At 54.6% G+C, this 14,930-nt stretch overlaps 6 protein-coding genes across 6 annotated transcripts; 4 read left to right on the top strand and 2 right to left on the bottom strand.

The window, feature by feature from the left end:
* Nucleotides 1-1,999: 1,999 nt before the first annotated feature.
* On the top strand, nucleotides 2,000-2,326 carry GUITHDRAFT_77404 (hypothetical protein; the record flags this gene model as incomplete). Its single annotated transcript, XM_005825112.1, has 1 exon — nucleotides 2,000-2,326. A coding segment is annotated over one exon (327 nt), but the record flags the coding sequence as incomplete, so codon positions are not given.
* Nucleotides 2,327-2,623: 297 nt separating this feature from the next.
* GUITHDRAFT_53943 (hypothetical protein) lies at nucleotides 2,624-3,327 on the top strand (the record flags this gene model as incomplete). Its single annotated transcript, XM_005825111.1, has 2 exons — nucleotides 2,624-3,000; nucleotides 3,237-3,327. Coding segments are annotated over 2 exons (468 nt in total), but the record flags the coding sequence as incomplete, so codon positions are not given.
* A 478-nt stretch (nucleotides 3,328-3,805) lies between these two features.
* On the top strand, nucleotides 3,806-5,287 carry GUITHDRAFT_115732 (hypothetical protein; the record flags this gene model as incomplete). The annotated part of the gene is made up of 8 exons (XM_005825110.1): nucleotides 3,806-3,839; nucleotides 3,884-3,937; nucleotides 3,987-4,049; nucleotides 4,193-4,245; nucleotides 4,294-4,359; nucleotides 4,443-4,512; nucleotides 4,789-4,998; nucleotides 5,082-5,287. 8 exons carry the CDS (start codon nucleotides 3,806-3,808, stop codon nucleotides 5,285-5,287), a joined length of 756 nt encoding a protein of 251 aa, XP_005825167.1.
* Nucleotides 5,288-5,712: 425 nt separating this feature from the next.
* GUITHDRAFT_115731 (hypothetical protein) lies at nucleotides 5,713-6,899 on the bottom strand (the record flags this gene model as incomplete). Its single annotated transcript, XM_005825109.1, has 5 exons — nucleotides 5,713-5,775; nucleotides 5,916-6,140; nucleotides 6,376-6,432; nucleotides 6,476-6,547; nucleotides 6,840-6,899. The coding sequence occupies 5 exons, from the start codon at nucleotides 6,897-6,899 to the stop codon at nucleotides 5,713-5,715; spliced, it is 477 nt and encodes a 158-aa protein (XP_005825166.1).
* Nucleotides 6,900-7,949: 1,050 nt separating this feature from the next.
* GUITHDRAFT_115730 (hypothetical protein) lies at nucleotides 7,950-8,884 on the top strand (the record flags this gene model as incomplete). Its single annotated transcript, XM_005825108.1, has 6 exons — nucleotides 7,950-8,009; nucleotides 8,051-8,212; nucleotides 8,259-8,342; nucleotides 8,389-8,451; nucleotides 8,552-8,614; nucleotides 8,726-8,884. The coding sequence occupies 6 exons, from the start codon at nucleotides 7,950-7,952 to the stop codon at nucleotides 8,882-8,884; spliced, it is 591 nt and encodes a 196-aa protein (XP_005825165.1).
* A 521-nt stretch (nucleotides 8,885-9,405) lies between these two features.
* GUITHDRAFT_165291 (hypothetical protein) lies at nucleotides 9,406-14,354 on the bottom strand. Its single transcript, XM_005825107.1, has 23 exons — nucleotides 14,159-14,354; nucleotides 13,808-13,946; nucleotides 13,442-13,660; nucleotides 13,156-13,384; nucleotides 12,977-13,110; nucleotides 12,854-12,931; nucleotides 12,074-12,799; nucleotides 11,838-11,938; nucleotides 11,703-11,794; nucleotides 11,602-11,657; nucleotides 11,480-11,539; nucleotides 11,354-11,431; nucleotides 11,271-11,297; nucleotides 11,150-11,206; nucleotides 10,978-11,002; nucleotides 10,863-10,924; nucleotides 10,723-10,809; nucleotides 10,573-10,674; nucleotides 10,340-10,447; nucleotides 10,200-10,285; nucleotides 10,087-10,152; nucleotides 9,751-9,862; nucleotides 9,406-9,564 (listed from the first exon to the last, which is right to left on the bottom strand). The coding sequence occupies exons 5-23, from the start codon at nucleotides 12,977-12,979 to the stop codon at nucleotides 9,454-9,456; spliced, it is 2,037 nt and encodes a 678-aa protein (XP_005825164.1). The 5' UTR covers nucleotides 12,980-13,110; nucleotides 13,156-13,384; nucleotides 13,442-13,660; nucleotides 13,808-13,946; nucleotides 14,159-14,354; the 3' UTR covers nucleotides 9,406-9,453.
* Nucleotides 14,355-14,930: the final 576 nt, after the last annotated feature.

The raw sequence follows: 14,930 nt of genomic DNA, 5'->3' as shown, positions 1-14,930 counted from the left end.
TTCCCCCCGTCCTTCCCGACCCCCCCCCGCCCCCCCATCCCGCCATCGGCATTCTTCTACGTTCTAGTTGCCCTTCATCCTCTCCCCCTCCCTTGTTGCTCCGGCAGCCCCTCCATTCTTCTCACTATCTTACACTCCAGTCTCTTCCCCGTCTTCACCTTCAACGCTTCCGGGATAACTCGACCCTCCCCTCGAGTGGCCCAGTATCCGATACAGCTTCCGGCACTGCTTGCCCTGCACACGTCACCTGCCTACTATTCACCTTTGATTTTGGTGTATCCTTCCTGTAACTCGCAAACCGGCGACACACCCTTTGGTCTGCGTGCCGTCGAATCTCTTTGGATTTATTCGACTTGATGGCGAGTGGAATTCATCGCCCAAACATCGTGCGTGTCTTTCCCCGGAAGAAAGAAGGCCGAATTCCGGATAAACGTGAACTTCTAATCAGCCATGAACAAATCGAAGGACTATTTCACCTCCGCCAAACAGAAGCTGCTAAGTCATTGGTAATGAATATATCTCATTACTGAATATATCTCATTACTCGTTTCAATCTGACCACATTGACAGGGAATATCGCTGACTGCGATGAAGGCAGTATGCAGACGTGTTGGAATTGAAAAGTGGCCATATTCGCGGCAGCGGAATCAACCTGCGGTTCGATGTGAAACACTGGGAACTGATACCGTCAACCACGGTTTTGTGACCAAAGATCGAGCAGACGAATCTCCTTCGGCTGTTGTCTTTTGGAATTCGGGCCCTGTACATGTTTCAACACCAAAATTTCAAGATAGCTTTGGTTTTCATCGTTCATTTCAGAGCGCACAGTCCAACAGTGATTGCACCAGCGCGTTTGCTGTTGTCAATCCCGGCACATTTGTATCGTCCTTGCAGCATCCGCCCGGCAAAGATGAGGGCTCAGAGGATGATTTCAATCTTTTCGAAGAGGCTCTCAAACACGTACAGGGAGAGTATGATTGTAAATATTCCATCGTAGACTGAAGCTTAATGAATTATGAATCTTTGAAAACAGAGACGGACACAATCGTGCTACCCATCACGAAAGAGGTTGACGATATCCCAGCTATTCATCAAGTGTTCGACACCTCATTTTATGGTTTGGTAAGGAAGAACCCCAATCAATCAACCTCCTTAGGAGTTGTTCATACTGTCAGCAGTCAACTTGCCCGACAGTGGATCGCCGGTGTATCGTTACAACAATGGCGACTTTCATTCGCCGCCGTTAGTTGGTTGACCTCCCTCTGGAGCAGCGGGACTGACTGATGTCCATCATGACATCTTCGGATGTCACCGAGCGCTCAAACGTGCGTGCCATCATTATCATACTAGGCTCCTCGTGTCCTCCACCTGTTAAATGCTTTTCTTGAGTTTCGCCGGAAGTAATCCGGCGGTCTGCCGAATTCTGACTATGGAGCAGAGCAGGGCAGGGAGACAGAGAGCGAGAAAGCAGGCAAGAGGGAGGGAAATATTGAGAATTGAGAGGGAGGAAAGGAGGGGGAAGAGAAGGAGAGATGCAGTGGAGAGAGGTCAGAGGTGATCGAGGATCTTGATTTCGAGTTTTGGTGAAGTGAGCGATGAAATGGGGATAAATGCAGGAGACGAAACGGGAGATGCAGGTGGTCAGCTGAGTGTGATTGAGGATGATTATTGAAGTTGGATGCGGGATTCGAGAGAGCTAGGATGAACCACTGGAGGGGCTCAATGAGGGATTGCTCTAGGGACGAAGGCACAAGTTGAGTCGCATCTTTCAGCTTATCCTGACTATCAGCAAGGTCATGGGAGCCATAAGGTCCCTTGGTGTTGCTCTGCATGAGTAGTGCGAACAAGCGGAAGGTGGACGTCAGGTATGTGCAAATAATGCTCTTGCCCCTTGCTGATCTCTCGAGCTAGCTTTGATCAAGAGATTTCAACAAACAACGTGAAACAAGCAAGAAAGGAGGAGCCGGTCGTAACTCTGCCGCTAGCTGACCCAGTCGGCATGTCAGAGCCTGAGGATAAGGCGGCACAGGCAGAAGGCTTCAAGCTGCGAGGCAACGAACTTCTGAACCAGAAGGATTATGCAGGAGCAGAAGAATTCTACAGCAAGGCGATCAGCCTCAACCCGCAAGTGGAGGCTTACTTCACCAACCGCTCGCTGGTCAGAACGAACCTCAGGAAGTTCGAGGAGGCGATCGAAGATGGCAGGGCAGCCTTGAGCATCAACCCGCTGTCAGCCAAGGCGCATGGCCGGATCGGGTCGGCCTCTTTCCAAGCAGGGGACTACAAGCTCTCTGTGTCTTCGTATCGCTCAGCTCTGGAGATCGATCCCGCCAATGCGACGTACCAGAAGGGGCTGGAGGCAGCGGAAGCGAAGCTGAAGGGAAGCTTCGACATGAACTCCGTCGCCGGCACCGCCTCGGCCATCGATAGCATCCTCGCGGCCGCTGCGTCTCAACCGTCGAAAGCTCAGACCGAGTCGGTGAATGACTCCAAGGCTGACTTCGGCGTGGGGATGGCGCGATCAGCGCGAGCGAAGAAGCTCTTCGACGAGATCTACGCGGACTACACCAAGAGCTTGGAGGGAGTAGAAGACCCGGAGGAAAGACAGCGAGTTCTAGACGACCTCCATGCGCGATCGGCCGAGAAATGCCTGCTCCTCGCGCAAGAGAACGGCGGGATCTACAACAAGGCTGCTCAGTTCGTCGCGTCCCTGCAGGGAGGAGCAGGAGACAAGGGAGTGCCCATGGCGTACGTCAAGACCCTCCGCGTGCTGACAGATCGCGCTCCTTTCCGCCCCTTCAAGTTCATGGAGACCGTGCTCGTCGAAGACTTCGGTCAGTCCGGATCGCAACTGTTTGCGAGCATCGAGGAGACGCCCATCGCTGCCGCGTCTCTCGCCCAAGTGCACAAGGCGATGACCAAGGACGGGAGGAAAGTTGCAGTGAAGATGTTGTACCCCACGCTACGAAAGGAGCTTGCGTCGGACTTTGCTGTCTTTCGGTGAGGAGGGGGAGGAAGTGAGAAGAGGGAGGGAAAGGAGGGGAAGGAGGAGAACGAGGGTGTGAATTAGACGACAGGGTATGAGGAGGGAGAAAGAGGGCGAACGATGCCAGAGGGGAGGAAATAGGAGGGGAGGAGAGGAGGAGCTAGAGGGGGAGGAGAGGAGGATCTAGAGGGGGAGGAGAGAAGAAGCTAAGGGGGGAGGAGAGGAGGAGCTGGTTGTAACAGCAGACCAGCATGATAGGATCTCAAGTGTCTCCTGGAGGATACGACCTCCAATGGCTGATCAACGACTTTGAAGAGGCGCTGAAGATGGAACTTGACCTACAGGAATGCTTCCCCTCTTCTACTCCCCCCCCCCCCTCCCCCCTCGGCAACCCTCCTTAACCCTCCCTCCTGCTACTTCCTTCTCTTCCTCTTCCTTGGCTGCTGCTCCTCCTCTGATCCTCCTCCTCCTCCTCTTATCTATTCGTTTTTGCATTCTTTCTGTCCCCCTCCATCTTGATTTTCACTCTCCACTCTTGCTCGTCTTGATTGCATCCTTCCTTCTCTGCCCTTGTTCTGCTCGTCATCCTCTTACAGTCTGACCACAGACGGAGGCGGCAAATGCTGCAAAAACAGCGGAATGCTTGAGACATCGGACAAACGTGCTAGTCCCCCGAGTGATGAAGGTGCTTCAGATAATCTATCGTGTCTTTGAACCAAGTCTCAAGATCATGTCATGATCTGAGATGATCTGGGATGACGTTGTCTGTCTGACGGTTGTTGCTCCTGTCAGACTCTGAGCAGCAAAAGCGTCTTGACGATGGAATATATGGAAGACATGCTGAAAGTTTCCGGTGACGTGGTTGGAGACACATGTCTTGCAGCTGAAGTGTCGCAGATTCTGAAGGGCTCGAGAGAAGCCATCTTGACAAGAGAGACTGCGGGGATCTCAGTAACCATCGTGTCATCTCGAGTTTGTCCCTGACTTGCTCCCTTTCAAGTCGCCGATGTCTTCTCGGAAATGCTCCTGGTCCATGGACATGTACATGGTGACCCGCACAACGGTGAGGAAGACACGGAAGTTTGAACTTACAAGACCTCTCCTCTCCTCTCCCCTCCCCTCCCCTCCCCTCCCCTCCCCTCCCTTTCCCTCGAGTCTGCAGTCTCGTCCATCTCTTCCACTTTCTCTCTGATGGTGGGCGGGCAGGCAACGTGTATCTCAACGTGAACAGCTGCGGGAAGAAAGGATGCAAGCCGGGGGTTGGAGGACATTGAAGAGGAAGGAGATGCTGATAAGTTTGACTGCAGTTGATCCTCCTCGACCATGGACTCTACCACAACATCTCAGACAACATGAGGAGAGACGTCTGCAAGGTCAGTGGAGAGCGGCAGCCAGGGAGAGAGGAGGGAGGGAGACAGGGAGGAGGTAGCGAGTCTGACAACGTGTACTTTCTCAGCTTCTAATCGCCAGCGTCTCTCCTTTTGCATCCCGAGCTCAGCGTGAAAGGCTGGCAAGGAGGTTCGCAGGTTTGTCCTCCTCCTCTTGTCCGTCCATGTGAGACAAGCTGCTCAGGTCCCCTCTACAAGTTCTTCCCCCTCATCATCTCCCCCTGGTTTGTTTTCGCCTCAAAAATTTCCCCAAGCGATCTGCGAGCAGGTGACATCCCACGGCCCATCATCCTTCGCCCTTCTCCTGTCCCGCACTTCTCTCTTTCTCTCTACCCTCCCTCCCTCCCTCCCTCCCCCCATTCTCGTTCCCCCCTCCCCGCTCCGTGTCCTCTTCCTCGTCTTACACTTGTTCAGCCGCCAAGCAGCAGCTCCCGGACAGCATCTCCGTCAAGGACGTGGGAGACTGTCTGGTCGCCATGCACGGGCAGCAGGAGGGAGGGAAGGAGGAGGAGGGCAACATGCTGGGCGTGCTTCACTCCCTCGGCTACACCCGCGGCCTCCTCAACAGCCTCCGCTACTCGGAGAAGCTCCGACTGAAGAGCCTCGTCAAGTTCGCCTACATCGGTAGCTGACTCCAGGGGACCCCCAGCTCTCATGCCCTCCATCCTCTTCGACAAGTTTTTCCTCCTCCTCTGACTCTCCGTCAGGGCTGCTGGAGGAGGAGGAGAGGCGAGTAGCGCTGGCCTACTACTGCGGGGAAGGAGATATGAAGCCTTCCTGGTTGGTGCGAGCGCGGGTCTCGCTGGGGAGCCTGTATGTGGACTTCCTTGCGCTGCTCATTCCGGTGCTGCTCTTTCTCGGCCCCTTCCTCTTCCTCTACGAGGTTCTGCGCAGCTTCGTATTCTTCTGGTAAAATCTCTCTCTCCTCCTCGATCTCCTGCTCCGGCAACTGACTTATCTCAGCTGGAGTGTCGGTGGGCTCAACCCCTTCTGCTGGGAAGGCTCAGACGGGGGTAAGAGGAGGAGGAGCAGGGGGCGAGGGGAGGGAGTTTTGGAGGAGGAACAGATTGTGACAGATTGATCAGAGAAGGAGAAGGCGAAGACACACTGAAGATGAAAGGACGTTGGAGTGCTCTGCCATTGCGAGGAGTGGAGAAATCTTGTCTGCTCATCGACATGCTCATTCTTGATTTGTTAGCACTTAACTTAGGGGAAGAACATCTCACGAGGCCTGACCTGCTGCCCCTGCTCGTTGGTTAGAGCACGTGGATACCATGAACGAGGAGGGGAGGGGAAGAGAGCTGACTGGGAGGGCGAGGGAAGGAGAGCGAGCAGGAACTAACCTCCTCTAATCCAGAGGTTCACTTCACGAGCAGACGACTCTGTCGAGTCACTCGCATGCTGCAATTGAAGTGAACCCTCCTCCTCCGCTCCTCCTCCTCCCTCCTCCTCCTCCTCCTCCTCCTCCTCCTCCTCCTCCTCCCTCCTCCCTCCTCCCTCCTCCCTCCTGCTCCTTCCTCCTTCCTTCCCCCGATTTTTACCATGAAGTTGCGCGTCTTGTCGAGACCATAGTCGGCTCTGAACGTGCCCATCTCTGCTGCTGATGGATCGGTTGACCCCAGCATCTTCCTAACCCGTGCAACAGCGTTGGACCCTCGCAGCTGCTGCGCGTCAGCGGAGGAAGAGGAGGAGAAAGTCGCCGCCACCTCGACCGCCACGACCGTTCCCGACGTCATCGACTCGACAAGCTCAGGGTAGAAACTCCGCTAGGAAGAGCATGTCAGAGGACGAGGAGGGCAAGTAGAGTTGTAGGGAGGTAAGAGAACAAAGACCAAGATACAGGTGCGAGGAGAAGGAGAAAAGGATGTATTTGTGTTGTGGTCGGTGGAGGAAACACAGGACAGGACAGGACAGGACAGGACAGGACAGGACAGGACAGGACAGGACAGGACAGGACAGGACAGGACAGGACAGGACAGGATGCATGTTCATTCGTCTTACCGCTGCATGCTCCTTGTAGTGCTCTCGGATGATGTCGTCGGGAACTTTCTCGTACACCTTGCCGCCTCTCTCAACTTCGCACACTCACTCTCCCCCTCACCCGCATCTGCGAGATCTTCAGCCCACATTGCTCGAACCTCGTCAATGCCGCGCCGACGAGGCCACGAGAGACCTGGAGAGGAGGATCAGGAAGGGGAAGAAGAGGAAGAGGGGAGGAGGAGGGGAGGAGAAGGGGAGGAGGAGGGGAGGAGGAAGAGAAGGAGAGGAGATGAAGAGGTGAAGCGAAGGGGAGGAGGAGGGGAGGAGAAGGGGAGGAGGAGGGGAGGAGGAGGAGGAGACAGGGGAAGAGGAGATGAAGAAGAGGAGGCTGACGGCGTCTGGCTTAAGGAGGATAAGTGTTGTCTCGCATGTGCTTTCCTCCTCCTGCTCCGCATGTCATCGACAGAACGCTGCGTCGCTGGCACCTTAGCATGCGAACATGCGGCTGAGAGAAGAAGAAGCGCAAGGGCTAGAAACGTACGCATGTCCTGCCGGGGCTGTGAGCGATGTGGGGAGCTACCTCGATGGTGATGCGAGCGAAGGGACTGAGATGGGATCGCAGTGGGAAGGATGGCAGAGAAGAGAGAGGAGAGAGGAGAGAGGTGGATGTAGAGGTAGAGGAGCAGCAGGAGCAGCAGGAGCAGCAGGAGGCGGAGCAGAAGCAGCAGGAGCAGGAGGCGAGCAGGAGCAGGGGGACGAAGGGATGCATCGACCAAACCCGCCTCATCCGAATAATCGCTATGGAACGAGAGGCCTTCCTGCATGCGACGTTCGGAGGAGGAGGAGGAGGAGGAGGAGGGGATGAGGCGGCGAGGCGGCGAGCAGGTGCATGAGAAAAAGAGGATGGCTGAGGATGACGCGGAGGAGCAGGTTGGACAGGAGGAGAAGAGGTCGTGTTCGAGGGGAAATGCTGCTTCCTGGATGCGAGGACGGGGAAAGTGGCGTACTTCCCTGTCACGAGTTCCCACGACGACAGCACAGAGTTCGACGTAAAGATCGTCAGGAGAGCGCAGAGGGAGGAGGAGGAGGAGGAGGAAGAGGAGAGCTTTGTGCTGTCGTTCGGGAAGGGTCCTGACATGGTGCTGGACCCACTGGTGGGGAGCTGGGAAAATGCTGGGCCCACCTGACACATCTTGTTAGATTGTGACGGAAATTCTGATCTGGAAGCCGATGAAGGAGAAACAACGACCACCAGCGTGTCGAGTTACAATAACATCGTCGACGGTTAGGAAATTCTCATCCCCCCCCCTTCTCCCCCTTCTCCCCCTTCTCCCCCATCTCCCCCCCCCCCTTCCTCCTCCTCCTTCAGATTCCCTGGGCTTCTTCGCAAGGTGCCTTGCTTCTCTATCTACTCCTCCCTCAGGCTTCCCTCGACTTGCTCCATCAGTCTTGCCCTCACTCGCCTCACACAGATGATGCTCTTGTATCCGCGAGAGGAGGAGGAGGAGGAGGAAGGCATCAGAATCGTCAAGGTCCCTCCCCGTTCTCCTCACCTTCTCCTCACACCATCGTAGGAGCTGGCAGCAACGCTGGGGATGCACGTGAAGCGGGAAGTCAGGAGGAAGGAGCATGCAGACGCATCGCCACATCACCAGGTGAGGAGGAGGAATCAACATGCTCAGCTGAAAGCCAGCAGGGCGCGAGCAAAAGGAAGTCATGCGAAGGAGGTGGGACGGAGGAAGACGACGAGACCAAGTCACCAAAGAGAGGAGATTCTCTCTCCTCTCCTTCTCCTTCCTCAGCTGCTCTCCCTGCTGCTGCTACTGCTGCTGGAGTCAGCTCAGAAGACGGAAGCCTGGTCAGGCATGCGAGCGGGGGGGGATGTTGTCTGACTCGCTCACCAGGAGCCCGAGAGGCTGGCGGGTCTCGGGAAGCGACTTGACGCGCAGCAGTCGCGACTTGTCAAAGTTTGTGAGGCTCTCTTGCAGGTCTGACCAGATCACCCTTCCCTCCAGCTGGTTTACGAGCTGGCAGATGCTTGACAGGCAGGAGCAGCCGAAGGCTCCTGTGACTATGGTTGACTCGCTGATCAACCAAGTGAGTTGCCCCAGTCCATCCCCCCTGCCTCCTCCCTCCCTCTCCCCTCTCCCTCACCCTCCTTCACCTGTTCCCCCCCCTCCCTTCTGACGGAACTCAGGTCGCTCTCTCTGTCTGCACGAACCAGGAAGAGGCCAAGAGATCAGCCGAGATGCTGAAGCAGGTATCTTCCTCCTCCTCCTCCTCCTCCTCCTCCTCCTCCTCCTCCTCCTCCTCCTCCTCCTCCTCTTTCCACCTCCTCTTCATCTTCTCTCTTACCGACATGCCCGTGCAGATGAAGGAGGTCGAGCAGAAGCTCGAGGAGGACAAGGGCAGAGTCTTCTCTTCCCTCTTCCCGGAGGCTCCGCTCCCAAGCACAGAAAGAGAGCCTAAAGTTGGAGAGCTCCCCGCTCCTGCTCCTGCCCCTGCTCCTGCCTCTGCTCCTGCTCCTTGATCCTTCTTCTTCTGCTGCCTCTGCCCCATTTGACCTTTCCTATCCCTCCTCCTCCACCTCTTGCTTCGACTGCCCTTACTTCCTCTCTCCCCTCTCTTGCCCCCATCCTCCTCCTCCTCCTCTTGCTGCGGCGGCGGCGCTTCGTCATCCTTCGTCCCGAAGTCTCTCCTCCTCTCCTCCTCTCACATCTTGGCAGCTCGACGACTCGGCGCATCCCAGCAGGCTCTCACGGCAGTTCGTGGAGGAATACCAGACGAGGAAGAGCCTCGTAGAGGTGCGGAGAATTGAGAGCTCGAGCAGCTATGACACGTCAGCAGGCGGCGCGATTGGAGCTGGAGATACACGAGCTCTGGCAGGGACACACAGTGTAGGAGGGAGGAGAGAGTAGGTGATCGAGGCAGCGTGAGTGACATCGAAGGGTGAGAAGAGAAGGGTGTACAGGTATGTGTGACAGGATGAAGTGAAGACAGGTGGAGTAAGGAGATTACAGGAGGAGGGAGAAGAAAGGAGGAGGTCAAGGTGTGAGAGTAAAAGTTTGTTGTAAGTCACACAGTCACTGCTCTAGTAGCTCAGGTCAAGTTGTTGGTGACAGACACCAAGTTTTGACTCTGGACGCCCACGAGACAAGGGCCCTGCATGTTGTTCCTGAGGTCGTTGTTCTCCACCTTCCCTCCCGCAAACTGAAGGAGAAGGTGAGAAGAGCGAGAGGACGAGGTGAAGGAAAAAGCATGCAACAGAACAGGCAGGCAGGCAGGCAGGCAGGCAGGCAGGCAGGCAGGCAGGCAGGCAGGCAGGCAGGCAGGCAGGCAGGCAGTAAGGAGAAGAGGTTACTGTCGTGCATGCGTCACGTTGGACAACAAACTGACCTGATCGATGGCGACAGCTGCTCCCTGATTGTAAGAGACCATGCTCCGCGTCATGCTCAGCCGTGCTCCATCGTTGAGCACAAGAATCCCGTGATCGCCGTTCTCAAAAATGCTGCCCGAGCAGGAGAGGGAGAGAAAAACCGAAAGCGAAGAGAGGAGAAAGATATTGGTATAAAGGGAAAGAGAACGAGAGAGACAGGTTCACAAGGAAAAGAACGTGTACACGGAGAGTAGCGGGAGAGGAAGAGGAAGAAGATGAGGAGCGGGAGCAGGAGCAGGAACAGGAAGAGAAAACGAACTTTCAACTCGACTGACTGTGCATGATTCAACATTCACCTGCAGGACTCCACCACTGCGACGCATTTTTCCCCTAAATACATTCCTTGCCGATCGCATCGGCAGCTGGGGGAGAAAATGAGGCGGGCGAGACAAGGGAGAAGAATCTTCACATGACAGATCGACGGATGCAGCACTCGCATCCCCCGTACGCCCAGAGGCCCATCTTCCCTCCGCTCACATTGCAATCCTCCATTATCTGCGCAGCGCGTCAGGCGCTTGAAGGAGCAAACAGAGAGCTAAGAGTCTTCACCAGTTGTCCTCCAACTAACTTGTAGGCAGGAGCGTCCGCGCTCCTGATCATGAGGTTGCTAATGCGCACGAGGCCGCCTTCTTGCGAGATGACCATGGCGCCGGTCGGCTGCAGTCAAAGTGAGCAGGAGGCCGAGGAGCCAAGTTAGATCAGAGTCCTTCTAGCATCAGTAAAAGGGAAGAGAACAAGAGAACACAAGCACGATAGCGGAATAGACACATGTTTCAACGTACCCCCTCCAGAAGAATGTTCTGCATGTTGCCGTTTCCAACGATCGAAACAGTTAGGTTCCTGATAGAGATCGTCTCCACGTAATGGCCAGGAGACACGAAGATCTTGGGCAACAGATCAGCCACCGCGTCACCTCCTCTCATCTCCATCACCTGATCCTCCATCTGAGCGTTTGCAATCGCTTCTGAGATCGTCGCGAACATCTCAGGCACGTAGAGATTCTTGCTCTCTCGGTACTGCTGCCCAGCTGTCACTTCCACATGCCTTCTCTTGCTTCCATCACAAGCTTGACCTGCATGTTCGGCGAGACGGCCTCTGCTGGGGGCGTGTTTAAGTGCTCCATGGGAGATTGTGCTGTAAGTTGTTGCATGTGAGCAAAGGGCATCGTGAGCCAACGCGCGACTCACGAGAATAATTAATGTTCGCTGCAGGCTGCGAGTGGAATGAGTCAAAGGACGGAGATGCAAGGATGAAGACAATCACCGAGTGTTGCTGCTGCTGCTGCTGCTGCTGCTGCTGCTGCTGCTTCACATTCTAAAGTCAAATGCAATGTAGTGAAGAGCTATGCAGAATACGGACCCTCGCATGCGGATCGATCTGTAGGTTATTCATCCTCATTTGCTGCTCAGCAAGCTGCTGTAAAAGTTTTCATCAGCATCTTCAGCCCCCCGGACGATCGTCGAGGCAGGACAGCAATCACCTTCTGTTGTTGCAACGCGTTTGCGTTCTGCATGACAATCAGACCATGTGCAAAAAGAAGCTCAAGGGAGCAAAGCCTCTCACCTGTTGCGACTGCTGTTGCCGCATCGCTGAGCTGGCACGGATGGAACCATGAGCACTCGCTGCCAGGTTGAACACGAACTGAACAAGAAGTGAGGATGACCGAAGGAACTTGACCATGGCATGTACCTGCATGTCCTCGAGTTGTGAGAGGACCTCTGGGAAGGACGGGCGATCGTGCGGACGAGTCTGCCAACAATGCTGCGTTCCCATGGTTAACATCTTCCCGCTACAAGCTGAGGAGGCAGCACCTGCATCAGCTGCCAGAAGGGTGCAGGACAGTTCTTGGGAGGTGGTGGCCGTTGATCTGAGAGAGAAATCAGGACAACACAGCAGCAGCTGAATCGCAAACCTTGCGTGGCAACCGCCACTGCTATTTGCATTTGATTCATTTCTGAGTATGGGATCTTTCGAGCATGAATCTCCCATAAGATAACCCCGAAACTGGGCAATTTCAGCCTCAGACATCAGAGGCTGCAAGATATACCTGTACACATCAGCCTTGTGATCGTATCGCTCTGATCTAAGCACTTCTGGTGCTGTATATTGACTCGTTCCTATTCCCCCCGTCATGGTCCTCGCAGAATCCTGTTGGAAACGGGAGATTAATCAGAGCAAACAGATAGCAGGAGGATCACAGAGAGAGAGAGAGAGGAAGGAAAGGAGGGAGCCGGGAAGCGAGGGAAGCAGGGAGGGAAGCATCGCTTTCACTGTCATCGTTACCTGGACCCGCGCAAGGCCAAAATCTGCGACTTTGACAACCAGCTGCGGACCACTAGGAGACGCGACCGCCCCCATCAGAAGGTTGCCAGGTTTGAGGTCGCGATGAATGATTCCCATGCTGTGTAAGTAAGTCATGCCCTTGCAGACTCCCGTACTGATCGCTATGACAGCCTCGGGCTTCAGCAACGGCTTCGTGTGAATCAGATCAAAGAGAGAGCCGCCTGGCACCAACTCCGTCACGATACAAATGTTCTCTTCGTCCAACACAGCCCCGTACAACTTGAGCACATGGGGGTGATCAAGCATTGCCAGGATCTCAGCCTCTTTTCTGAAGCTCTCGATCGTTTGCTCTCGGGACATGACGCTTGTTCGTAGAACTTTCTTCACTGCTACTGGCAGATTCTGCTTTAGCCATGTTCCTCGGAATACTTGACCATAAGCCCCCGAAGCCAAAGGCTTCGGATCAAGCTTGAATTCTTCCATGTTCAAGATTTGGTACTTGGGCCTGTCGGGTTTGCCCTTCAAACCAGTCATAAGGGTAGCATACTCGGCGTCCTCCCCTCCATATTGTTGAAAAGCTTGTATCGCTTCCAACACTTCCGCGTTGACAACAGCTTGCATCGGATCTCGAGGAAGCCCTCGCCCACATTTCGTGCATCGTCCTCCAAACTTGACCAGGTTCACAAAACACGATTCGCAGAATGTACATCTGCACTCGGCGTTGACCTGCGAAAGAGCCAAGTGAGCAATCTACATAACGGATGGAATCTTGAGGCTTACAGGTGTGACAGGCCTGTTGAACAGCTGGAGGCAAACTGGACACTCCAGCGCACCATGACCTTTGCGCATGCATCGCACCTGTGAAGAGTCAGCGGCGAAACGTCAGATCTCGTCGGCTCAAACCATGGCTGGGGTTCCGTCTAAGAGCTCAACCGCACTGGGCTCCGCACGGGTAGGATTTGAATCTACGGGAGACTCCTGAGCGCCTTGTGCAGAATTAACACTCTCAGCCTTTGAGCCTCGACCCTCAGAGCTTTCTGTTCACGTGTAAGTTCGATGTGAAAGACCACAATACAAAGAACCTCCAATGAATGAATTGTTAAATGTATCAAGAAACGACTTGAGGATGCGCTGTGGAGCTCCGAAATCTTCTGTTTTGTCTGCAGGCGCTCCTTCTGAACTGTTGTCTGACTTGAAAGAAGTCGACTCTCTATTCTCTAGAGGTCTCTTGGTCTCAGCAACAGACTTTTGTCCTTTGGTCCCGTGCAAGTCTTGCAGGAACGGATTTCTGGCAAACCCGGTTGGAAGTTTCTGCACGCAACATCATTGTCATTGCAAGTACCATGGCATGGAGAGGAAGAGCCCTACCTTTCCGCTTGTCTCCCTCCTCGGTTGATCTTCGGAATACTTCTGGCTGCCGTGAAATTCCTCTAGGTACACGGTTTGTGGCGCTTGCCAAGGACGGTTCTGCTGCTCCTCAGGCTCGTAGGAGGATGCTGGCTGTCCTTGTCCCCGACTTGAAAAGTTGTCGGCTAGTGAAGAGCTTTCAACAGTAGACGCGCTTGAAAGGCCAACAACCTGCGCAAACTGCACGACGAATCAACCAGTCATTTTCACACAAGTACAGCATGTGGAAATGAATCATTCATAATCGCACGCATACAACAAGTGCGAACAGAGACACGTGCAACTCAGACGATGGGCAGCAACAACATTGACCAACACTCAAGTTACCTTCTCACGCAAAAGGTCTCCAAATGCTAGGGCTTCGCCCAAAATGCCAGCACCCGGACCCCCTGCCGGGTCTGAAGTGTCTTCAAGGGCTTGCCCTGTGGTGGCCGGAGCCACAGGACAAGAAGGTTGACCTCGTGCCCTGAGCAAGAAATCTTTGTGTCAGTGACTATCGACGTACCAACAGGATGATAGGTGGTAACATGCCAACAAGGAAAGGTCATGTGCCCACAGGGTGTTATATGAGGACACAGACTGCAGATGGGGAGCCTTAGCGAGGCTCTCTCACTACTACAGGCGTGATCTATCCAACTCCCCCCTTCTCACCGCTCCTCATCCCCTCAAGCGTCTCACCTGGCAGGGGTTTTGACCTTGAGGACGTTCGAGATTGTTCAAAGGAGCTCGGGGCGGTTCCTTTCCGCCCCGAGCGCAAGCGAGCGAAGGCTGGACGTGGTCCTTCCTGTCAGTAGCACTGATCTGCGATGAGAAGGCCTCCTCCTCCTTCGCCTCCGCGCCTCCTACGTGCTTCTCTCCCGCTCTCTCCTGCTTCCTCCCTCCGCGGTGCTCCGCCGCTGAGGAGGCGGCAATATCCCCCCTCATCCTCCTCATACCCATCCCCCCTCATCTCCACTCTGACCCACAGGTTAGTACTGGCCCGCATGACTGGCCCGGCGTGACTGGGAGGACCAGTGAGTTCTACTGACTTGCCGGCACAGGTGCCGGTGGCAGCTGTTCAGCTGGCCAAGTCAGGAGCGCGGTACGGTGATTTCATTCACTGTACACTGAAACTGAGGCTCGGAGTAAATTACACTAACTTACTACCGTCGGTAGTACGTTAAATTGTATCATATACTGTTGACAGCGAGCACTGGCATTTCAACTATCAACTGCTCTTGTGCATTCTTGCTGAAATCACAGGGTACAACATTATTGTCAGAACCATGTGCACATAACGATTTCATGACTGACCTGCTAGTTTCATCTCAAGTTGCTTTCTTGAGATGTCTTCATCTATACGCAAAAGAACAGCATTACCTTAAGTCGTCTGTTCGACAAGAGATCAACTTACGCATTCCCACCGTGACTTCTTCGTTAATATTCTTCAGAAGACGTACTGCCCCGTGCC

The sequence above is a fragment of the Guillardia theta genome, assembly GCF_000315625.1.
Source record: "Guillardia theta CCMP2712 unplaced genomic scaffold GUITHscaffold_87, whole genome shotgun sequence".
Lineage (NCBI taxonomy): Eukaryota > Cryptophyceae > Pyrenomonadales > Geminigeraceae > Guillardia > Guillardia theta.
Note: the sequence above shows the minus strand (reverse complement) of the source record. Positions and strands in the feature narration are given on the sequence as shown.